This window comes from Diabrotica virgifera, chromosome 5 (genome assembly GCF_917563875.1).
Source record: "Diabrotica virgifera virgifera chromosome 5, PGI_DIABVI_V3a".
Lineage (NCBI taxonomy): Eukaryota > Metazoa > Arthropoda > Insecta > Coleoptera > Chrysomelidae > Diabrotica > Diabrotica virgifera.
In genome coordinates, this window is record NC_065447.1 from 256,552,502 (window position 1) to 256,578,569 (window position 26,068).

The following is a 26,068-nucleotide window of genomic DNA, read 5'->3' on the forward strand; positions in this document are numbered from 1 at the left end:
GGATTTTTTTTGAAATCTAGGGATTTATTAAACTGTGCTGGCGCCATTTTTTGTTGTTATTAAATATCTTTTTGTTCAAATATTATTATTATTGTCATTATTTATTGTTCCCTGACATAAATATTCCTAAGTAAACATTAAAACATTACCTAATCAATGATTAAAGTGGATTAAACATAGTGTTTAATAGGTTATAAATTAAATTGACAGCTGTCATCTGTCAACTTCTTCTTTTTTTAGGTCAAATTGATACGATTTAGGGATTTCTAGGGGAAATTGAAGCTCCCGTCTAGGGATATTCTGAAATTTCATCTGGCAACCCTGCAACTTGTTATTTTTTCTTAAGTTCTCGTTCTCTTTAATTCACCAATTTATAATCAATGAATAGATTAAAATGTTTTAATCACAAATAATAAAATGGGTTCAATACCAGGAATAGCAATAGTGAGTTGCAGCCAGACAAGGCCAAAATCGCTGATTAAATTGATATCAAAGACTCAGGATATCCAAGAAAGTAGTGACCAACCCGGTTGTTTACAACACCCCTGGAATATTGATACTAAGTATTATACTGCTCAAGTAAACCTTTTAGGAATAGAAACAACGGAAATAGAGAAAGATGAAGACTTCCTTAGTCGCATTGAGGCTCTAATCATCCACATGGATTCTAACAGCAAAACTGGCCTGGATGATCTAAAAAAGTGGGAGTTCCTTGGAGGTAAGATGAAGTTTCTTTCAGGGTTCGAAAATATCATCAAATATCATGATATTTATATAAATCAACATCAAAATATATCTATCTAATTAGTCTTGTTCCGTCCATCTTTGGACATAGGCCTCCCCAATAATTTTCCATTCTTCTTTGTCTCCTGCTACAGTTATCCACCTAGAGCCCACGTGCTTCTTGATATCATCTAATCATCTTATTTGGGCCATCTTTTTTATATTCCCAAGGCTCCATTTTATATGAATTTTGTTCCATCAGTATTCTGTTTGTCTTATATTGTGTCCTCAAAATCTCAATTTCAATTTTGCAAGCTCTTGTCTAACATCCCTAACTTTTGTTTTCTCTCTTATCCACTTGTTTCTCTTTTTATCCATTAGTCTTATGTGCAAAGTTTGTCTTTCCATTGCTCTTTGCGTTTTTATGATTTTGTCCATGTTTGCTTTTATAAACGTCCACATTTGGGAATCATAGGTGATAACAGGGAGTATGTATTGATTGTATACCTTGGGTCTTAAGATGTTATGCATATCTTTTGTTTTTAAGGATGTAGCTCAGTTTGCCAAATGCCACCCATGCCAGTCTAACTCGTCTTTTTATCTCTGTTTGGTTTTCCTTGTTAGGTTTTGTAATTTGACCCAGATATCGATGGCTTAGTGTGAAAACCTCGTATCTCATTTTTTTTTTCGAAAATGACATTTTGGTGGTTTTAGTTTGAAAACCTTGTATCTCACCATTTACAACTGTTAGAAAAAATCCAAATACACTAGACTATTTTCTACAGCCGAAAAAAGAAACCACATATATCAATTGCTCTCTTGATTTAGTGTGAATACCACGTATATTTATAACCAAGAATTTGGTACTTAATTTGGAGTGTTTGTTTGAGAGATTTGACTTGCAGAGAAATGTTTTTTGTGAACAACAAAAGGTAGTCCGGCATATAGAAACATTTTATGAACTTTAAATCAAACGATTTGTTTTGCATCAACCTAGTATTTGGAGGTGTGCAATAAGCTATGAAAAATGAAAACCTTGTAAATATTATAAACACAACCTGATTTGAGATGAAAAACACATATATCAAAATATACGAGGTTATCATAGTTACTTAGGCAAAGGCTCTATATACTGCAAGGATATTTACGTGTTTTTCATATTTAATATTTGTATTTCCAATTTAATAGCAACATTTAACACTTTTAGCTCTGGGCCAATATCAGATATTTGTCTCAATGTGCTCGAATTAAAAATACATAACGTAATTTTTCTTTTAAGGTTATATTATGAAGAAAATCAGTTTTTTGTATCTCCTGTAAAATTGTAATTTAATGAGATACGAGGTTTTCACACTAAGCCATTGATATTTTATATAATTGTGAGCTTGTGCTATCATCTTGTCCGATCCTTATTGTGATGTCCTCATCTATATTTGTTATGATTTTGGTCTTGCTGTAATTCATATTAATACCTATCTTTCCAGCTTATTTGTCCAGTTCTTTCATAATTTCAAACAATTCTTTTTTTATCGGTTATCAATATGATGTCATCCAATGCCAATGTAATGAATCATAAAAATACTTCTATATGTTGGTCTTTTAAAGCAGATTCCAAGGTTTCCTTCCAATTAATTACTTAATTGCATTTTTCCGTTAATAAAACACAGAGTCTAAGCTTATTTCAAAAGGAATTGAGGGGCTTGGAAGTAAAAGGGTTTATGTGCACTTTTTTCAAATTCTGACCTAAGTACAGATTCGCATACCTAAATGGTATTATAACTTGGTGTTAAATTGATCTAAGCATATTTCGCCCTACAGGCGCCATCTGTCGCCATTACATTTTGTTCAATGAAAACAATTGCAGTTTGCTTTGGTAGTAAACAGGTTTATCTGTGCTCTTGAACCGTTTTACCACAAAACTATTTTTAGTATTCTGTAAAAACAAGTAGTAAGAAACGGGTTTAAGTGCGTTGAACCATTTTACCACAAAACTATTTGTAGTATCTTGTAATGTGTAAACACATGTTAATACAGGATTAATTTCAAGTAAATAAATATTAGATTTGTGACGAATTTTGAAGACTAATTAAGTAAGTATTATGCAACGTGCCAGTTGTAGTTACACTGTGGATAACAGCTGGAACAAAAATGATTAGTAATATGTAGTTAACATCTGCACTTGAACCGTTTTACCAATAACATTTATCAATACCATGTACCGATTCAAGTACATTTTTTTAATAATTGAAAAAAAGAAAGGATATAGTAATGGTAATAATATACAACAACTTTGAAGCTGATTATCTCAGAACTACCAAAACTGCACTTAAACCCTTTTACGTCTGGCCCCCTCAATTGTTTCAGAACGTCCCAGATTATAAATGTCCCATATTATTAATATTATATTACTTATTATATTTGTATTATAAATAGCCATGATATCTTTCAAACCCTCGTTTTTCTAGAATTTCACGTTTGGAGTAACATTTACTGTTTTAGATGTATGGAATGTAGATGTTAAGTTACTCTTAGCAAATTATTGTACAGATAATACGAATATAACAAAGAGTCAAGCTTTAGAATGGTGCTTAAAGATGGGGTTTGAGTTTATTGAGTTGTATCCCACAATCCAAAAGTCAGACCATGAGGATGATATAGTTACTGAGAAATTTGGTGTCGATAGGGTAAGTAACTGTACAGATTTAAAGGGTACCCTCTCTTAAGATAGACAAAATGCCCTCACTCCAGAGTTCATTTTTTTATTTTCTTACGTCCTATGTGATTAAAAAATATGGTTCAGCGCAAGGGTATATATAATTTGAAGTATAGTTGAAATGGAAATCAGTAAGAATGCACAAGAAAGTAGCCTTATCAATGTTTGGTATAAATGTTTAAGAATTTCGAGAAGCCCCTTTAGATAAGATATTCTAATATCCCATTAATCGTTGTACATTAGTCATTTTAGAACTTAATGTATCACTCGCATGTTAGTAGGTACAGTTAAAGTAATTAGAGGATAAATATTATGCAAGAGTAATTAAACCATTTTTCTACTTTTAAGGACAAAAAGCAAGTTCTTTAATGGAACCAAATTCAAAATTATTCTGCACATAATATTTGAAACATTATTTGGTTAAAATTAGTGATTGCAATTACTGCGAGGATTCGCAAACGTGTCAAATTCAAAATAAGTTACTTAATGTCTTCATTAGCCTCTTTATTCAAAGCCGTGAGTCGGCAACTTGCCATTCTATCGCGCTGGCAGTAGCTCAGTGTGCTGGAAAGTTTCTATAGCTTAAAAGTTTGCATCTATAAAGCATTGATATACATTGATTCTGCGATAAAATTCTCTGCTGGTGAGTGGTTAATATTCAATGAGTTAATCGCCACTTTTAACCGGCTGTAGAAGCTCTTTGCAGAATAGAGTCCACTTTGATAACGGCCGACACAACCATGAAATTTGTCTTACTGACTTGACAAACTAAATAGCAGGTACATTTTTACTAAATACAGGTACATTAGTGTATTTACAAAATCAAAAAAAGTATGACTAAACTATCCTGGTTACTTCCCCATGCCAAAAAAGAATGCAATGCAACAAGAGTAACTGTGGAACCTGTGCAAGAGATAATGGACGAAGATGGGCCAACTAATCTGGAGCCCGTGAATTTTACTTTGGAACAAGAACTTGAGATTGAATTGAAACGAGAAAGAGAAAACATTCAAGTATAGCCAAAAAAACTGGTTCTCAAAGAAATTAGCAAATCCATACATATAAGAAGGGGTGTTCGGCAGGGATGTGTGCTTTCCCCTCTTTTATTTAACATTTATTCGGAAGCCATATTTCAAGAGTCTTTGGAAGATGCAGAGATGGGAATCAAAGTGAATGGAGTATTGATCAACAACATACGATATGCTGATGATGCTGTCTTAATTTGCGACAACATAGCAGATCTTCAACAACTTGTCACTATAATTGGAGAATACAGTAAGCGAATGGGATTAGAGATTAATACCAAAAAGACCAAATTCATGATCATCTCCAGAAACTTGGATGCATTTGGAAACTCCACCATAACACTGAATATACTCAACTAGGAATGCCAATCAGTTTGTTACTGTTGGTCACAAACTATCCAAATTTGAGAAGTCCACAGATTATGTGGGGGTCAGGCTATATAATCATCTTCCAAATGAAGTTAGATCTTTGCATCCGGTGAAATTCAAAAGAGTTGTGAAAAGTATACTATGTAAACATGCATTCTACAGTGTAGAAGAATACTTAGCAACTAGATTGCTGTTATGAGTTCTGTCTAATATTAATAATTTTCATATTTATCAATGTACATTATGTTAAACCTAAAATTTAAGTGTATGTATAGGTATTTGATTATGTGTCTGTGACTATATTGTGTTGTATATCTGACGTGTATATCCATCTTTATGATGGCAGCTGTAAAGCTATACCAATAAAGTATTCTATTCTATTCTATTCTAATACTAAGTCCATTGAGAGAGTGAGCAAATTCAAATACCTAGGAACGTGGCTTTTTGAAGACTGGGCATTGGAGAAGGAAGTAAAATGTCGCATTGAGCAAGCTCGACAAGCTTTCGTAAAATTCAGGAAGGTACTGACCTGCTCAGAGTTCGACCTTACACTGAGACTAAGGTTTACTAAATGCTACGTGTGGTCGGTGCTGCTATATGGCATAGAGGGCTGGACACTCAAAACGAGGGATATAAACAGATTACAAGCCTTCGAAATGTGGCTTTATTGCCGTATCCTAAAGATACCATGGACGGCGAAAGTCACAAATGTGGATGTCCTTAAAAGAATCAACCAAGAACGTCAGCTTTTCAAAAACATCAAGAAAAGAAAAACGGCGTATTTGGGTCACATCATGCGAAACGAAAAATACCAGTTCCTTCAACTTATATTCAGGGTAAAATTGAAGGCAAGAGAGGAATAGGGCGCAAGAAAATGTCCTGGCTCCGAAACACAAGGCAATGGACAGGGATTAACGACATACAATCTCTGATACACATTGCAAGAAACAGAGAGTTAATGAAAAATGTGGTCGCCAACATTCATTAGTGGATTTGCATTTGAAGAAGAAGAAAGAAATTAGAGATTACGAAAAGATTTTGGAAAATGAAATGGCGGTTTATGAGACCGAAGGAGTGAAAGGCGATCATTTGTCAATGGTCTATGACTATTTGATGACCTTAAAACCAACCAGCACAGAAGCCAGAAGGGCTTTCTCCGCAACCGGCTATATGTGCAGTTCTGTGCGAAGTAGGTACATGTTTTTAAGGTATAACTTTCAAGAAACTAAATAATTCATGTTTCTGTTGTTTAGAAATTTAGCATAGTGACAAAAAAATCATTAAAATCGTGTTTTTATTTTGACTCCACATTTTGCTGGATCCGCGCTGGATTCAGGCCAATTTTGCAAAAATCCAGCTGGATTGAAAATGCTGCTGGATTGAAATCCCTAGTTAAAATCATTTTTGTTGGTACAATAATATATTAATTTGTCTGGACTAAATTACGGTTCTGTTGATATCCTAGAAGACTTAGTATTCACACAATGTTGCCAAACTGAATTTTGTCATATTCAGTTTAAATTGTGTAGCCGATTTCTAAGTGTACTATAACTGATTTATTTATGACATTCCGAAATTGGGTGAAACATCTTTAAACCCCCAAATATCAGGTTTTTTCATGGTTTTAAAGGGTTTTTGCAAGTTTTTGTGGGGTTAATCAAGTTTTTTGAGATAATACAACCTGAATCAAAGTGTCTCCAACTCATGTTAATAAAATATGAATTAGTTTCAGGCCTCAAAGAAGCAATAAAATCATAATTTATGTGAAAAACCGGGTTTTCAAGGAGTATACAGGGTTTTTACTGGATTCTCCAACTTTTTTTACCTTTCTACATCGCTAATCAGCATGTTTTCAAAAATTTTATATTATAACATGAGATGACATATTTACCATATTTAGAGACGCTAGAGATTTCTTAGAACATGCGAAAATCCTGGTTTTCAAGCATTTTTAGATGTTTTTGCTGGATTTTTCTAATGTTTATAACTGTTTTAGAGTGTGTTCTTGAAAACATGAGATGATGTATCTTGAAAATCTGTTTTTTTTTTCACAAATGATGGTATTTGCTTCTCTGTAATGACCTCCTCAGAAACCCTGAAAACCTTGAAAAACATTGTTTTTGTGGGGTTTAAAGATGTTCTCTTAAATTTTTGAATATCCTAGCTAGAGGAATCAGTTACTTCGAATTATATAAATATAACAATCCGACAAACTAGAGCTGTTGGGTTACCTTCTCGTATTGTGTATATCTCGTTTGTGTATTTCCTCGCAAGGTCACCCTCCAGCTCTCGCTTGTCAGCTTGTAAAAAAAATCTTATTTGTTCTATTTTACTTTATAAAACGGGAAAAATCGCCAAAAACTCCTGAAAAACTTTGTTTTTCGGTTTTTTGAAGACACTTTACTGAAAGATCTGGAAAAACACAGAAATATATTGTTATGTTCTACTTTTTATTACTTTAATATCAATTTATCTTTATTTGATTACTCCAATTAATTATTTAATCACTTATCCAATTGTCGCAGATCATACAAAAAAATTAATAAAAAATCTCAGGGTGCCTTTTTATAATAAAAAAAAATATCTAAATTATCTTATGTTATACTTATCTTCTCTCGTGATTTCAGTATCTCTTAGTTGGTTCTAATTGGGAAAAAATATTAGGAAAAGGAATTAAATAGAAATATAAAATAAGCATACAGAATTTTATTATCAAAATCAATACTCTAAAAATCGATCAAATTTAAAACCTGTGGACACAGCTGTCCGAATGAAATTTTTACCACTTAAATTTATTCTAGTTAAAAAAAAACAATTTATCGGTTTGTTCCCGATGACTTTGATAAAACAAGCTAAACAAACAAATTTAGGTATTCGCAAATTACCTATACTTCCTATTTACTTTTTGAAATGTTGGAATGTTAATTCATATCCTTTTACTCAAAATTTTAGTTTCCGAACATAAAAATATCTTTCACATAAATTGACTGACCTTTTGCTTCACTCACTCTGATGTCTTCTCTTGACCCAAAACAGCTCTCCCGTCATTCAAAACAGTCATTCTCTCAAAAATATTCCTACCCAAACTTACGACCTTCCGGAAATTATCTAAATATTCCTATCATTAAACAAACATATTTAAAATTCCAAACTTTCTTTACATTAATTTCCTAAGAACTAATTAATGTGGCTTTGCCATCGTACATAACAAAACATCGTTATAATCTCCAAATACCCTGAACAATTATGGTCTATTCATCTCACTTTATTTCCTAATGTGTTCTATTTTTCAGGGAAAAAGCTTACTAGCGATAAATCACTTCTTAAAAACTACTTATAATAAATAGTTACAAATCAATGTACAGGGTGGATCAAATTTATGTGCCCGCGTTATATTAAAAAAATTAAAAATTTTATTCTATCTTTGATTGATAGATTGATCCACAATAATATATTTTCATAAAATACACAAAATAAAAAAAATAGCCCTGCAGCAATCTCCAAGAAAAGTTATACTCATGCTTTTTTCGAACAAAAAAACATCCAAAACCAGTTTTTTTTGAAAAAAAATGCATTTTTAGGTTATGTATACTTCACCTACGGGTCTATAAAAATAACTATGTTTGAATTTTTTGAAATCTTCAAATCAATTGCAACGCACCGAAAAGAAAATACAAATGAAAAAATGACTTTTTTGTGGTTAGGGGAAGGTGGTTGTTGGATAAAATTGCGCGAGTCTTATTTCTAAGCACATAGAACATAAGCAAATGAAGAAATTGAATTCTGGGTGTGCAGGGATTTTATTTTTCTTAAAAGGGAGTACCGTTTGTTGCATTATATGTCAAAATTTCCTTCATCCACAGGTTATTGAAGCCTTACACTCTCATACATGGTCGAATTTATTAATGAAGGAAAGAAAAAAACCAAAGCCCATAGTTAGCAACATTGGAAAAGATACACAGGAAGAACATGCTACAATATTCTCAAATGACAACTTAGACGATTTCACAGATCTGTTTTCTCAACTTCAGACTATGAAAGATAGTTTACAAGGTATGCCAGTAAATCAAAGAAAACAATGTGCTGAGCAAATGGTCACAGCTTTCTGGAAAGCTATTGGTGGAGAAGAAGAAGAAATATTTGATCTGTAGATAGTCTAAAATTATTGTTTTTATGTAAAAAGTTTCCTATTAGTATATTTCGTAATAAGTATTATAAACTTGTATAATATAATATATTAAACTATGTATAACCGTTATTTTTTGTGTACATTATATACATAACCTTTACAAATGCCCTAAGGACTTTTGTAACATTTTATTCAGGAACTACTTCTGAAAATATTTAGACAAGTACACAGTGGGATAGGATTCCAAAAAAGTGGCTTGTTTTTTTTCTTGTATTTTTCTCCTTTCGATCAATGACTTTATTTCTTGTGTTATCAATTGTTTGCTTTTAGGGATTTATCACCCTCCAGTTGTTAGGGATATTGTATGATGTTTCTCAGGAACTACTCCATTTTTTTGCTGTGTTAAGTTGTCCTTTTGTTTCTATTTTTTTGGACTTCTTTGTGTATTTGTTCTCTGATCTGTTGGCAGAGATGGGCTGTTGGCTTCTTTACTCTTCTTAGATTAGTTTCAGGTGTTTTGGTAGTTGTTTTTATTTTCTTTAGTTTGAATTTCGGACATCTAACCCGGATGGATAATAACAGACAAGTGAAAGGAGTGTGGGAAGTAAAACCAATAGGGAAGAACAAAAGAGGACGACCCATTAGAGAATGGAATAGGGACATCTCGCTGATACTACAAAGTAAGGTTAAAACTTGGCAAGAAGCAACACAGATGGCAACCAAAATACCAGGAAAGAATGGAGAAAGTTCATTAAGAGCTAGATGAAACCTTAGAAGAGGACCGATTAAGAATGAATGAATACCCGGACCCGGTTAATGTGATGAATTGTATTACAAATGGCCAAACACCGAAAGGTATCAATGGGTCTATTGATTAAGTAAGGTAGTTTGAATTTCATGTCTGCTAAAACAAGGTTGTGGTCACTTGTTATATCTGCCCTTGGGTAAGATTTAGTCGATACCTACTGTGGCATTACTGAATCTTTGGTTTATATTGATGTAGTCAATCTCAATCTGGTTTCTTACTATGTTCTCACCGTCATTTATAGGGGCTTTCCAGGTATATATTCTTCGGACTGATAGTTTGTAATATCGATGGCTTAGTGTGAAATTTTTTTGCATAATCTAATCCAAAATATATGTGAAAAATGTATGTGTAATGATCTAAACATACTCAGCATCAAAAATATGTAAAGATAGTTTTTTTGTTATAGTATGCAGAAATTAAGTTTAAAGTCTCTTCTGTGAAATGAGATACGAGGTTTTCACACTAAGCTATCGATATGTGTTACCATGTTTGAACTATGTACTTGATAATAGGTTCGTTATCCTTCCAAAACTGAACGAGCCTCTCTTCTTTCTCACTACTTGTTCCATTACATAGTATGTAGTTGCTCCATTGCAATCTTGTGGGGTCTTATCTCTAGAGTAATAAAATAGGTAGTTGTCTATTATACTTATGCCGCTGTTAGGCTATGGAACTTCACTATATTCAAGAATGTCTATCTTTAAGCTTTGCATTTCTTTTATCAGGATATAAGCTTTTCTTGTTAGTCTAGACTTCGTCCATTCCACGTACCTAATCTTTTGTGTGTTTCGAGTTGAATTGCAGATTGTATAGGTGTTTTCTTCAGCATATAGAGACCAATGATAACACGTCAAGGCCAATTGAAATACAACGAGGTGTCCAAACAAGGTTGTGAGGTATCACCGATACTGTCTAACGTCTATTCTGAGGTAATATTTGCAAACGCTTTATCGCACTCTTCACAAGGAATCAGGATAAACGGTCAGAGAGTAAATAACATCCGCTATGCAGATGACACTATTTTAATGACTGATTCGGTCGGACCATAGTTTCCAGATACTGTTAAATAGAGTTACTTAGAGTTGTACGATGTATCGATACTGGGAAAACCAAATTTATGAAAATATCAAGGAACAAATTTACCGCTTCCAATGTGAACCACCAACAGCTTGAATACGTAGTAATATCAATACAAATATCGTGGCTGCTGGTACGACAATCAACTTGATTATAAACAAGAAGTAAGAACGAGAATAGAGGTAGCCTGACAAGGCTTTATCAAAATGAAAAGCTTATTTTGTAACAGTAGCATTAACATGAGCGTTAGATGTCGTTTTCTGCATTGCTATGTATGCTCAATACTTTTATATGGAACGGAGGCCTGGATACTTAACGCTGATGAAAAAGTTAGAAGCCTTTGAAGTGTGGCTTTATAGAAGAATCTTGAAAATACCTTGGAAAACCCACACCACCAACGAAAATGTTCTGAGGAGAATAGGTGCAGATAAAGAGCTGCTAAAGATCATCAAAGTTAGAAAAGTTAGCTACCTGGGACATATAATGAGAAACGAAAAGTACCGCCTCGCGCAACTGATCATCCAGGCTAAGATTGAAGAAAACGGATTTCATGGCTTAGAAATATCAGAGACTGGACCAGCCTTGATTCAACATCTTGGTTTAGAGCCGCATTGGAAGACATATTTGCCAGTGTAGTCGTAGTCGCTAACCTCCACTAAAGGAAACAGCACCACAAGAAGAAGAAGCTAGAGTCTTTATATTAGGAGAATACAATAAAACTATACCGACTTCATATATTTTCTTTTATTTTTACGTAAAATAAAAAATGACTACAAATAAGTTTATCACTGATTACTAAACAGTAAAATAAATATACCTACAGGTTTATTGACTAAATTCTTAATTATTTAAGCTTAATATAAGGTATGTGTATGGAACGTATTCTCATTGGCGAGATCATCACTGGAAAAATTTGAGCTTGCTGGGGTCTGCGAAACCGTCATCATCAAACGAAACCTGAAAAGATATTTGTATATTAAAAAATCCACAAGGAAAATAATTAACCACAAAACAATTGAATGGTGGGCTACAACAATGTTGTAAGCGACATATTGGGTCAAAGTGAGGTTTTAATACAATATTATTGTATATCCAAAAACCAATGCGACCATCTTTCAATCTGGCTAAAAACATTTTGCCTTCCCCGAGTCTTTCGTACCGCAATGTTGGTATCCGTATGTTCATAAATAGCTTGTCAATATGTTTTTTTCATCTCCTGCATAATCTCAATTCTGTCGCTTACAACATTGTTGTAGCCCACCACCCAATTAGTAAAATCCTTTATAAAAGGTATATGTTTATTAAAAATCTTTTAAAGCGCTACATCACAGAACGCTTTCGATCTAAAAACATCATCCTCAGTGCTGTTAACAGGTTAATAACATACCGAACCACCAAAATAGGTGGGTAGAAACCCTTTAAATGTACAATTCTGAAAGAATTTTATAAAATTCTCCTATCACAGACGTCTTAAGGTGGGAAACTGTAATGTAATGTAAATTTATAGGTTCCTATCGATAATTTTACACCTCTACCAGTTTCATCTCTTTTTCTTTCACAGCTTGTTTTCCATCTATTGCGTTATTTTGCCGGTTATTAGCGTGCTCATCATGTATATATATTCTCAGACTGAGCAACCTAGGAGACTATCTAGGACAATTGTAACCATCACCTTTAATTTAACATAATAATGTAAATCTTTCATAATTTGTACAACCTTTAAATGGTTTGTCCCGCATATTTTGGTGGCTCAGCATGTTATAAACCTGTTAACAGCAATGATGATCTTTTTAGATCGCAAAACGTTCTGTGATATAGCCCTTTAAGAGATTTATAATAAATATACATATAGGTACCTTTTATAAAGGATTTTACTAAATTATTTCGATAATAGTTCGAGATATAAAATATTTTTAATTACATCATAAAACCTAACGAGCTGGTGTAATTTAATGATGCGTTTTTAGAAAATACTGAATTTGTTTTTTAAGTAATTTAAAAATGTAATTAATAAGCAAATAAAGTGGCATGTAACGTAAAAATTTGGGTTTATACCATCATTTGAGAAAGAAATCGAGGAAATACGCTATTGTTTTAAAATGTTAAACAATTACAATATTAATTACTGCATTAACACTGTTTGTCTTAAAGCATTAGAACAATTGTGAGTTATAGATTAATTTTTCCATAATTTGTTTAACGCAAATATACTTTATGTCAGAATTACGAAGTTTTCCACATTTCCAAAGAGTTTAACATCTAACGATCCGATGCGTATTAATATTCAAATGCTCTGAGAATATTATCTACAATAATCATGATCATGCTTTGCCAAACCCGTTTTGAATCTACTGCATCTCAAATATAAGTATGTATACCTATACCTATTTATTAGCATGCTCTATATTACCAATATCGGAAGTATAATGGAGTTATCATATTATATGACAAGTTTATTATTGGGACCGTGCAAGTTCGGAAAAGCGACACCTGGTTTCTACGCTCAGCAAATTTATTCGCACTTTTAATTGTTAGGCCAATTACGTTAGTCCTGGTTGCTGGATAATTGTCAAGGCCACAGCCCAAAAAAGTTATAAGAAGAAAAACTAAGACTGAGGTTATGTTATTAAAAAGTAAACAATGGTATGTAGTAAATAAAATTAATTATGTATTGATGCAGTACTGCAAGCAAAATACAATTAATTAAATTTAAGGTGAAACAGTAGCGATCAACAGGTAGCGAAAACGCGTTCCAAGATTGCTGCTGTAATTTTGAATATTTTTTCGAGATATTTGGCACACGTATTCGTAATGTAATAAAGAATGGTGGTACAGAGCCCAATTTGAAAAATATATTAATATGTGGAAATTACTCTGTAATTAAATACAATATTAAAAAACGAGCCTGTACCGCCATTAAGAAGAACAAAAAAATACACTTTCTTCAAATAAACTTTTTTATCCGATGCCTAGATTTTGTGTCATTTTCCACATATTAATATATTTTTCAAATTGGGCTCTGTACCGCCATTCTTTATTATATTACGAATACGTGTGCCAAATATCTCGAAAAAATATTCAAAATTACAGCCGCAATCTTGGAACGCGTTTTTGCTACCTGTTGATCGCTACTGTTTCCTCTTAATTTTATATAATATTTGCATATCATATCAATATTGTGGAGCAACATATAATTTTTCTTCTTTAATGACATTAGGTATGAAATATACGTCAATTTGACAATTCCAATTAACACTATGAATTCTTCCAGAAAGTTTTAAGATTTCTCCGATATTTACGCACGGTCGTTTCTTATATCCCCTCCAAGTACTTGCACACCGCCAATAACTGTCACCGTTTTTCCAAGGCTTGCGATTGTTCCAGTCATCTGCTTGTAGACCCCTACCTTCCATTGCACCATTTACATGAGGTCTCCACGATCTTCTTGGCCTTCTCGGTTAGTGGGGATTCACTGCAACATTCTCTTTGGAAGTCTTTGATCATCCATCCTTTCGATGGCCATACAATTTCAGCCTTTTGCATTCTTTAGTTTCCAGGATGTCAATGTTTATGCCCATACGCTCTCTGATTTCAGTATTTCTTACTCTATTCCTTCTGGAGACTTGGTAACATCTACGCCAATAATTAATTTCCATTGATTTTAGTTTGGATGAGGCGTCTTTGTTATTTATTACCCAAAGCTTTGAACCATTTGCAGAAATAAATACTTTCTATGATACTTTGGCTGCAACAGCTGCAGTGAGATACATTTCCCTTGGAGAGGGGTATTAGGCAAGGAGACACCATCTCTCCTAAACTATTCACCACTTTGTTACAGAGTGCTATGAGAAGCAATAATTGGGAAAATATTGGAGTCAATATAAATGGAGAGTTTCTGAACAACTTGAGATTTGTAGACGACATAGGCAGTCCTTATTGCAGACCGGGTAAATCATGCATGCCAGCTTCTTCAAGACCTTCAGAGCTCTTGTACACGAGTTGGACTTAAAATTAATTTTTCCAAAACACAATACATGGCCAACCTTGTATTGGCGAAAAACATCTCAACTAATGGCATGCAAATTGAACAGGTGTATAGCTATAAATATCTGGGGCAAGAGATTAAATTAGGAAGATATATTCAAACAACAGATCTGAACAGGAGAATAGAACTGGCGTGAGCGGCTTACGGAAAACTGAGAGAAGTCTAAATCAGATACCCCTATGTGCTTCAAGAAGAAGGTCTTTGATCAATGTGTACTCCCAGTTCTACGTATGAAGCAGAAACATTGATCCTTACCAGAGAAGTAATCAATAAAATACAAGTGGCACAGAGAGCGATGGAAAGGTCAATGCTGAATATATCCCTCAGAGATAGAGTTTCAAATACAATAGTTAGGAGAAAACCTGGTGTGATGGATGCAGTTCAAAGAATTTCAGCACTGAAGATGGACAAAGAAATTTCTAGAATGGAGACTTAGACACGATGTTTATCGGAATCGAGGACGTCCTTCGACAAGGTGGTCGGACGACATCAAGCGTATCCAGCACAACTGGATTCAGGGTGCTCAGATAGGATGCAATGTAATGATTTACGGGAGGCCTATGTCCAGCAGTGGGCTCCAAACGGCTGATGATGATGATACTTTTGTATATTCTAATTCTCGTGTTTCGATTAATGTGGTCATTCCAGAGTATACTATTCAGTTGACGTATTACCTTGACCAATTCTTCTAGTAGCTACTTCTTTTGTATTCCGACCATCGTTTGTAATGCTTTTACCGAGATATTTATAACTGACAGTATTTTCGATTTGTGTCTCTTAGTTCTAAGTGCCTTCCTTCAGCTCCCACTACTACCCACATAACAATTTCATTTTCTTAGTATAGATTCATACTTTTCAGAAAAAGTATATATTTAGAATATGCGTAATTACCATTGCGAATGTGCAGAGCGTATACTGAGTATATACTACATTACAGTACTTAAACGTTCTATGTATATACTTAGAATGTACTACCGGACTTCTTTTCAGTATATACCAAGAACATACTTTTTAGAAGATTCTAAGGAGGTGCTATAAACCTTCTATTTATATACTTAGAATGTACTATCGCACATATTTTAGTATATGGGAAGAATATTCCAAGGAAGTGCTATATACCTTTTAGTTATATACTTAGAATGTACTATCGCACATATTTTTTAGTATATGGGAAGAATATTCCAAGTATGTGCTGTATTTCTCAGAAGTATGTTTTCAACATCACCCAATCTCATACTAGGTTCTACTAATATTATTTATATATTCTAATTGCATATGAGAATGTAGTTATTACATTCTACAATATTACGTAAAAAGTAAGTATAAAATATATAAACTTTAGTTGTTATATAGGTACCTATGTATAATAAATATTATATGGGTAAGTAGCCTATATATAAAATATAAGTAATATATTTAGTTATTATGTGCACATCAAAATAAAAATGCTGCTTATATTATATAATAGCCAAATATATATAATATGTATGTAAATTACTAAAATTTATAGGTATCTATATACATTATACATACTTTTACTTACTAGGTATTTAGGAAATATTGAAGTACCAATATGAATTTATTATTTTCAAGCTGCTTTTTATGTTCTTAAAAATGTTTTAGTCCTTGTAGCTAGAAATACTTCGTCTTCGCTTCGTCCTAACAGCGTAAACATAAATGCCTAACTGTACTCTGGAAACTATTTTCTTTTCATATTTTGCCCTTTTGTTACCTACCCCCTTCCCTTGTGCAGGTATAAAATATGCAATGCAAGGGGTCAGAATGACAATGAATAGCCGTTTCCGGATTCCCGAAAATTATAGTTAAAAATACTTATGGTATAAACTCAAATCCAAATGGTATTATATTCATTTCAATTGAAAACGAAACGAGAATTTCTCATTTTTCTTCCAATAGAATTAAGTTTTAAACTTTTTTACCATACAATTAAAACGGTTTAAAAAATGAATTAGATAGTTCAGTAGTACCTACCAAAATACCTAAATTTTATTAATTATTCTTAACGCGAAGTTGATAATCTATAGGCTAACATTATTCTTCTTCATATAAGTACATACAGTATATTCTTTTTAAGATATTTTAAAAGTATATACAAGTATGTTTTAAGCTTAAGCATATACTTTTGCATATACTTACGTATATACTAAGAATATTCGATTAAGGTATATTCTAAGAATAAACTTTTACGAACATTCCGAGATATACTACGTACACGAATGTGCTCAGTATATTCGGTGCAAGAATATTCTTTGAAGCACATGCAAAGAACATGAAATTTAGAATGTTTTTTATGGTACATGCTATGCTTGTACTTCGCATATACTAAAAAGGATATACTTCGACGAATGTTGGTAGGATATGCTTAGAACATGATGCGAACATCATTGTTATGTGGGTACATACTCTGTTTTTGATGGATTAATTGATAAACCCTACTTAGAATATTCTTCATGTATTTTTCGCAACATGTAGGTAGTGATCTTGATCTTCTGGTTATCCTCAAATGCAAGCTGTATAGTATATTATGATTTTTAATTCTAACACCCATAGGTTCACATTTTTTATCCACATATCCAAAACCCCCTCCAAATAAATTTTGAAGAGCGTAGGAGCAATGCAACAGTTTAGGCGAAGTCCTTTGGTCACCTTTATCTTTTTTTTATCCAAACTTTTTGTCCAATCTTTATTGAACTCGTCATATCGTCGTACATCTCTCTCACTTCTTCTTTAGGTGCCGTGTCCGTATTCAGACGTTGGCCGCCATCATGTTTACAAGTTCCTGGAACCTTTCTCTATCGCAGTGGCGGCTCGTGGCCTTGGAGACAGGGTCAGCAAGGTTTTTTTGTCTCCTCATATAGGTATACCATCAAACTAAAAGGCTTAATTCATCATAGGAGATTTTGTTGTTTTTTGCTTTTTTTTTATTTGATGTACTTGACATTCTCTCTTGTTTCATGGTGTTTCGACAATACGTGTTGATTCTTTTGAGACAAGGTAAATCCCGTTTTTTTTTTAGGCAGAAATTGGTGGTAATAAGAAAATTGATAATAGGCCAGGGTAATAAGACAAAAATATACCCTGTTCGTGACACTCGAGCAGCCAGGGTACTGAAGCGTTTTTTCGACAAGTAATACCTATAAGAACAAATTGTAACTATTTCCTGCGTAGGATCTGGCGGCCTTTTTTATTTATAAACAATTAACTGTCAAAAAATGGCATTTTTCCCTTTTTTTTTAAATCAATGGAAAACAGTGAAACTTATGATTTTTTTATTACAAATATCTTTGAGCTTATGGAAAAAGCTTTAAAATGACATATTACAAAGTTTGATGCACTCATTTATTGTTAATATAATTGCGAAAAAAGGTCGGAATTGCAAAAAAATTATTTTCGTAATAACTGCTGTAAAAATTAGTGTACAGATTTGAAATTTTTGTCAAATGAGGGTTCTTTGGTGGTTAATATGTGATAAAAATTTCAAAGCGATTCACTCAATTGTTCAAATTTTATTCGAATTGTTTATATCAGTGAGCATTTTTTTTGCACTATCATAAGTCAGGAAAAAAAGACGATAGAACCATTTCACAGGTGTCAAATGGAAGAGCATGAACTATATTTTCATCTTGGTTTAAAAAAAGTGAATAAAAAATGCACTTATTAGTAATAAATAATTGTGCAAAAGTATCGTAAATCTTTCCTTATAAACTTTTTATTTTGTTATATAAGAAATTATATATATATATATATATATATATATATATATATATATATATATATATATATATATATTTATTACAATTTTTTATCAATTATGATATAAATAACATTACTTGGTAGTTGTGCACTTAAAACAGGGTAAAAAAGTTAAATTTTTTGGAAAAAGTTATTCAAAAAGTTTATAAGGAAAGATTTACGATACTTTTGCATAATTATTTATTACTAATAAATTCATTTTTTATTCGCTTTTTTTAAACCAAGTTGAAAATATAGCTCATGCTCTTTCATTTGACACCTGTGGAATGGTTCTAACGTCATTTTTTTCTGACTTATGTTATTGTAAAAAAAATGCCCTCTGGGATAAACAATTTGAATAAAATTTAAACAATTGAATGAATCGCTATGAAATTTTTATCACATATTAAGCACCAAAGAACCCTTATATGACAAAAATTTCAAAGCCGTATACTAATTTTTACAATAGATATTGCGAAATGAATTTTTTTTTGCAATTCCGATTATATGCATATTCCGATTTCGCAATTATATTAACAATAAATGAGTATATCAAACTTTGTAATACGTCGTTTTAAAGCTTTTTCCATAATCTCAAAGATATTTGTACTAAAAAAACCATAAGTTTCACTGTTTTCCATTGATTTAAAAAAATAGGGAAAAATGCGATTTTTTGACACTTAATTGTTTATAAATAAAAATGGCCGCCAGATCCTACGCAGGAAATAGTTACAATTTGCTCTTATAGATATTACCTTTCGAAAAAACGCTTCAGTACCCTGGCTGCTCGAGTGTCATGGAAAAAAGCTTATTACCCTGGACTATAAACAGTTTGTTGTAATGAATTGCAGTACTTACTACATAGAATTATACATACATATTGTGCAACTTATCCCACTTTCTGAAAATATTTGGACCAGCATAATTTTTAAGTACCTACCTAACTTGTAATAATAAATATCTTGGAAATTCTTTGGCGAACGTAACTTTTAAATTTTAAATCGTCAAAGAGGTCAAAAATTTGCAAATCTTCAAAATTCGAAAAACGAGTATCTATTTGCATATAATAGTAGGTATCCAAAATTTCAAGATATACTTACTCATTTTTCGAGATATGTATCATGTCGTTGTCTTTTTTTGGGGTGGTTCGGAAATATCAAGCGAATCCAAAACGTCACTGCGTATATATTGGAAACTACTATCATTACGAAAATCTCTGAGATTTTGCACCAGCTTTCGTATTCTATTTTTAGAATAAATAATGTCAGTTGACTGATTTTGAACAACAAGGAATATCTTGGGCAAACTCTGTCTTAAAAATATTTAAAAAAGTATTGAAAGAGTCATTAGTATTTAATAAAGTTCTCAAACCGATTGCTTCACGGATCGAGGTATCGCCACTTTCAAAATCATCGCCTTCGATAATAAAATCAAAAACTTCCAAAAGCTGTTCACGAAAATCTGCTACAGATACTGAAACTATAAGAGATAATCTGCTTAGATAAAACTAACCGAGATTTAAAATTTCATCGCGTCTGACAAACTGTTCGCTTTTTTTTCGAAACAAATTTGTTCTAAAGCAGTAATCCGTTTAGGTGAGCTAAACTGGCAAGAAAAGACGATATTCTTTATTTTTTTACACGTATCATGTAAAACTAAATTCATTATATGCGCATAATAGTGAGTAAATAAAGCTTGTGATGCAATAGTTTTAACTTTTGCCTGGAGACTATTCAATTCACCACTCATCACAGCAACGCCGTCATAAGATTGCCCCAGATTGCCCTACCAATTTATTTTTGGTATCAAAAAATTTGAATCTGTTCTTTAAAACACCAAAAATATATTCTGCCTTATTGCTTTTACTCACATCTCTAAAACCTAAAAACCTCTCATAAATATTACCACGTAACGCGTATCGAACAAAATAATTGATAATTGTGAATGACATGATAATCAGAAGTTTCATCTACTTTCAGTGAAAAGCAAATGGTTTTCTAAATCTCAGATTCAACAACGTTATTCAAAATTTAACTATTTGATTATATGTATTAGTTCATTCTGTATTACGAATACACTTCGAATCAGAAAGTAAATAGGTATTTCTAAAACAATTTTATTAATTCTCTATAATTACTTTGATTTTTAACAAATGCTTCGATCCATCATGTCCACTAAATGATAATTCCTGACAACTTAAAAAAATTACAATATCAATTAAACGACGTAAAACGGCGTGATTATTTTTGACAATTTCTACCGATGCATGCTTCCAAATGAAACACCGACCGGCAGACCGAAATGTGCCGTACTTGGCGCTTAAGCTGCCATGCCGTATCTGCTATTGCCCACGGAGGGAAGTAATGTTCGCTTGCTCATCGAATTGTTATGTCGTTGAGTTTTACGTGTAAATTGTCAAGCTACGGATGTTAGGGACGGCTAGCCGAAAAGTCAGATAAATGGCTCGGATCATTCATTTTTTGAGAAGTCTGTTATGCGCAGGGATCACTTAACGCTCGGATTGATCAAATTCTTTTAAAAACCATGAATAAAATTTAGTCTGTATTAGCTGATAGATTTTTTTTATTTCACAGATACAAATATTTAAAAAATCTATATCTATAAATGTGTGGGTCGGCACTGCCGACCCTGCCGACCCTGACCGGCTGCCACTGCTCTATCGGCTGCTGCGCGAAATAATTCTTCTATTTAGCGTAGAACCACACCGTTGTCTAATATTACGCAACCATGAAAGTTTCTTTCGACCAATCCATCTCTTTCCCTCCACTTTTCCTTGTATTATAAGGCGAAGTAAATGGTATTTTGGTACTTTAATTATATAGCCGAAGTATTCTGTTTTTCTCCTCTTTATGATGTTTATGAGCAGAGGTTCTGAATTCATCATTTGGAGAACATCTTCATTGGAAATGTGCGAAACCGACGATATCTTTAGGATTTGTCGATAGCATCAAAATTCGAATGCTTCTAATTTATTTAGCACTGTGGTTTTCAGCGTCCATGTCTCACAACCATACAATGCTATACTCTCTCACAACATTAATGTAAATTGATGGAATTTTCTTGTCTTCTAGCACCTGCAAGAGCTTGGCTAATGGGACACTCAAGGTGTAAGAACTATCGCAAATATAAACGAATGATTTTAAAATGCTAGCGGTAAAATACTATAAGAGAACTTACCCAGTCATTTTTGTTGAAAAGCAATTGACTTTCAAGAGTAAACAGATCATCCTCCGTCGTAGGCTCACTATCAAAATCGATAAGCTTTTCTTCTATTATAACTTCAGACTTATTGATTTGATTTAGATTGTTTTTCTCGTTTTCTTTCGACTGAACGGTATTTTTCATTCCCTCGCTAGACATCGTATGTTGGCTCCAATCGAGGTAGGCTGCGCTGAAGGCACTGGCAACGGCTAACGTCACATTTTGGGCCACTTTTCGCTTGGGACAAAGGAAAGCGTGGCAAGTGTTTACTTGGTTTGTGTCTGATGATATGAACGAAAATAGTTGTCGGTGGGATGAGTCAGTGGAACAGTTGGATATGCTGCAAAATTAAGACTGGTTTATTATAAGTACACTACGACCAGCATAGCAATAGACGTAAACTGAGCGGAAACCGGAGGGCGGATGCAGAATTGATTTGGCGCTAAAATTACAGGGTTGCCACGGTTCTTAAAAATATTGACTGATTTCGTTTCAAATGTTGTTTACATGATCATTATTATAACGAGTTGCATTTAAATTACAAAATTTGTACATTTTTAATGGATATTTAACAATGTTCACTGTGTCTACCATTTTTTTCTATTCTTCTACGGAAAATACACTCACGGCACCGGCACAAAATTTCGTCATTCAAAATTTTTGATTAAGTTTGACAATAATTTATAACTTTATTATTTGTACTTCGATTTTCAAGATTCTTGCATCAGTTTGTAGGTAGGTACATGTATCCGTTTGTTATTATTCCAGTAACAAAATTTTTTTGCTTAGATGGCATTATACGGGGGTGAATGGAAGCTTTGTATTTTCTCCTAACTTTAAAAAATTCTGTGGAAAAATTGAAGGGCTGGTTTTGTTTCATAGTCCTTTTGTATTATCTTGGGGGTATCCCTAAGATTTATTTTTTTTAATTATTCGAATATCTCTTTTCTTGTAAAAGCTGTAAATATAAACACTGCTTTGAAGGTTTATTTAATTAAAAATATCAAACGCACTAAAATTAACAACACAAAACAAAATTAACAACAAAACAAAGCAATTCAATAGCAGGTATGTCCACCTCTCGCAGCGACGACTGCTCTCAATCTGTTTGGCATCAAATAAATAAGATGTGTTATCCTTGCCTGGGGAATAGCCCGATATAGCTGCACAAAAAATTGTGCAGCTTTGACAAGAAAAGAGATATTCAGTGATGAGTGATGCCTCCGGGATAATGCGAAATAGACCAGTAAGGATCTGTTTTTAGGTGGATGTGAGAGGTGGCATTCAGATTTTTGTGGATAAAGTTAGGTGATAACTTCGTTAATAATAATTGATTTATGCTCCTTCTCAGATATGCCCGGAACATTAATTAAAATAATAAAATATTTAAAAATTTCAAAAAATTTCGTTTTTTTTCTACTTTTTTTGCTTATAACTTTAAAACGATTCATTTTGGAACAAAGTCGTATAGGAATAAAACAAATATAATTAAATTTTCTATCAGATGCGATTGGTTAAAAATGTCTTAATTTATCACCCTTGCTGCAAAATAGCAATAAATATAAAATAAGGGGGCAAAATAAGCCTGTACTTATTCAATGATTTTCCATCACTTAGGTTACACTTGGAACCTTCCTAATTCGCTTAGAAAATTTTTGTAATGTGCTAAAACCGTACATCAAATTTCATTAAAATTGACTTACTAGATTTTGAATAATAATTTTGCAATCTAAACTTTTTTTAAAATCTTGCACAACAAAAACTAGAACATACAAAGATTTGTCAATTTTTTTACATATAAAGAAGCAATCCACCTATCTAATGCACTTAACAGAATTGAAATCGTATTATTTAAGCAGCCTCAGCAATGTTTTAAAGTTATAAACAATTTTTTGGCTTATAAACAAATTAGTCCTGTGGCCAGGAGGGGGTGCTACGGGCTCCTTTATTTAGATGGACTTACCCAAGATTTTTATGTATTTTTTGACCCGTAGAACACGATTTTTTTGGTTAACAGTTGATCCGGATGTCGATAAGATTGTTATAAACAAAAAACTTGAGAAATTACATAACATCGATTTTTCGCAAAACAAAATTTTTTGTATTTCTTGGGTAATTCTAAGCAAAAAATGTTCCTAGAAGTTTTTTCGTAGGATGCATAGTTTTCGAGATAAACGCAGTGGAACTTTCAAAAATTCGAAAAATTGCAATTTTTGAACGCGAATAACTTGATTAAAAAATAAAATAACAATTCTGCTGACAGCATTTTAAAGTTTAAGTCAAATTATACCGGTTTTAATTATTTGCATTGCTAAAAATTAATTTTTTTATATTAAACAAAGCTATTTGTTTATAAGCCTAAAAATTGTTTATAAGTTTAAAACATTGCTGAGGCCCCTTAAATAATCCGATTTTAATTCTGTAAAGTGTATTAGATAGGTAGAGTACCTCTTTATATGTAAAAAATTAGACAACTTCTAAATGGTCTACTTTTTGTTCAGAAAGATTTTAAAAAATTTGAACTTTTTTAAAAACATTTAGATTTCAAATTTATTATGCAAAATCTATTAGGTCGATTTTAATGAAATTTGGTACACGGTTCAAGTATGTTACAAAAAATTTCCTAAGCGAATTACTAAGGTTCTAAGTGCCACCAAAGTGGTTAAAAACATTGAATAACAATAGGCGTATTTTGTCCCCTTATTGTGTATTTATTGCTATATTGCAGAAAAGGTAATACGTTAAGACATTTTTGACCAGTCGTATATCATACAAAATTCAATTATCTTTATTTTATTTCTGTACGACTTTGTTCCAAAACGAATCGTTTTAAAGTTATAAGCAAAGAAAGCAGAAAAAAATCGACGTTTTTCGAAATTTTTAAATATTTTAATTATTTTATTAATGTTCCGGGCATATTTGAGAAGTAGCATAAGTCAATTATTATTACTGAAGGTGTCACCTAACTTTATCTGCAAAAATCCGAATGCCACCTTTCACATCCAAAAATAGACGTTTTTTCACAGATCCTTACTGGTCTAAAAGGACTATGACTATGAAACAAAATCAGCTCTTCAATTTTTCCACAGAATTTTTTAAAGTTAGAAGAACATATAACGCTTCCATTCAGCCCTGTATAATGCCATCTAAACAAAATGTTTTTGTTACCGAAATAATAACAAATCATATCAATACATGTACCTACAAACTGATACAAGAATCTTGAGAATCAGAATACAAATAATAAAGCTGTCAAACTTAATCAAAAATGTTTAGTGGCGGAATTTTGTACCTACCGGTGTATTTCAAAGAACTCCTCCGATAATTTTTATTATATTATTTACAATATAATTAAAAATGAAATATACAATTCGTGTTCCAACATATTTTTTTAGTGATCACCTTACGTAATCGCCCTATTTTGTTTGGGATTTCCATCTCACATAAGATTATAAGATGTGAGACGTGCACCTACAGTGCATTGGCGAATTATCTTACGTTCAGACGTCAGACGTATGTCTTTTGCGGCATGCAAAAGTTCGCCAGTATTAGTTATACCTGTCCAGTTCTTTATATTTCGCAGCCACGACATTTGTTTGCGACCTACCCCTCTCTTGCCCTCAGTCTGCATCTCTGCATCCACAATGATTAAACGTGGAAGTTGGAGACGGGTTTTTTAAGCCCACTGTTTGTTCCTAAAACCCTGCAATTGTATCTATATACCTTCTATCATGTTTTGCATACATATTTTTCGATTATTTTCTGTTTTTCCAACAAAATCCGAGATGCCTAATTTCCAAACGCATGCTGTCCTTGCCTCCTTTATAATCAAATCTTCAACAAATCTCTTGTGGATCCTATTTACAGTGGGTAGGACTTCTTTCAGTATGTCGACGATAAAATGTCGAAATATACTAACCTAGAATTACAATTGTAATTTACCCCTTGACATTGTGAAAGTAGGCAACTATCCGTCCACGAATACATAATTTTCTGAGTACTAGGTATATTAATCACGATAGAGAAAATTCGACAAACTATGGTGCACTGAAAGAAGGGTTTGGGATGGACTGTACTTTATTTTTGAAGTTATACTTCTTTAGGCACGAGGGTAAATTTTTACATTCCCTGGCGCATGCGCACATCGACAGTATATTAGCCAATTATCGTTATATATAACAGTATATTTAGTCGCTCAAACGTT

At 32.7% G+C, this 26,068-nt stretch overlaps 2 protein-coding genes across 3 annotated transcripts in view; one reads left to right on the forward strand and one right to left on the reverse strand.

The window, feature by feature from the left end:
- Positions 1–317: 317 nt before the first annotated feature.
- Positions 318–9,088, forward strand: LOC114334830 (alpha- and gamma-adaptin-binding protein p34). Its single transcript, XM_050651859.1, has 3 exons — positions 318–718; positions 3,223–3,407; positions 8,694–9,088. Exons 1-3 carry the CDS (start codon positions 418–420, stop codon positions 8,979–8,981), a joined length of 774 nt encoding a protein of 257 aa, XP_050507816.1. The 5' UTR covers positions 318–417; the 3' UTR covers positions 8,982–9,088.
- A 2,485-nt stretch (positions 9,089–11,573) lies between these two features.
- The window catches only part of LOC114334829 (low density lipoprotein receptor adapter protein 1), a 46,994-nt gene continuing 32,499 nt past the window's right edge, over positions 11,574–26,068 (reverse strand). For both annotated transcript variants that reach the window (XM_028284931.2, XM_028284930.2), the window contains exons 4-5: positions 21,841–22,204; positions 11,574–11,801 (exon numbers count right to left, since the gene is read on the reverse strand). In XM_028284931.2, coding sequence (XP_028140732.2) covers positions 11,745–11,801; positions 21,841–22,204 — 421 coding nt within the window. In that variant the 3' untranslated portion in view covers positions 11,574–11,744. The remainder of the gene's footprint in view (positions 11,802–21,840; positions 22,205–26,068) is intronic.

Bases quoted from the DNA above. Each gene is read 5' to 3' on its own strand.
- LOC114334830 (XM_050651859.1), top strand. From the start codon at position 418: ATGGGTTCAATACCAGGAATAGCAATAGTGAGTTGCAGCCAGACAAGG. The intron at 719-3,222 runs GTAAGATGAAGT...TTACTGTTTTAG, and splicing joins AAAGTGGGAGTTCCTTGGAG to ATGTATGGAATGTAGATGTT. The intron at 3,408-8,693 runs GTAAGTAACTGT...CTTCATCCACAG, and splicing joins AGAAATTTGGTGTCGATAGG to GTTATTGAAGCCTTACACTC.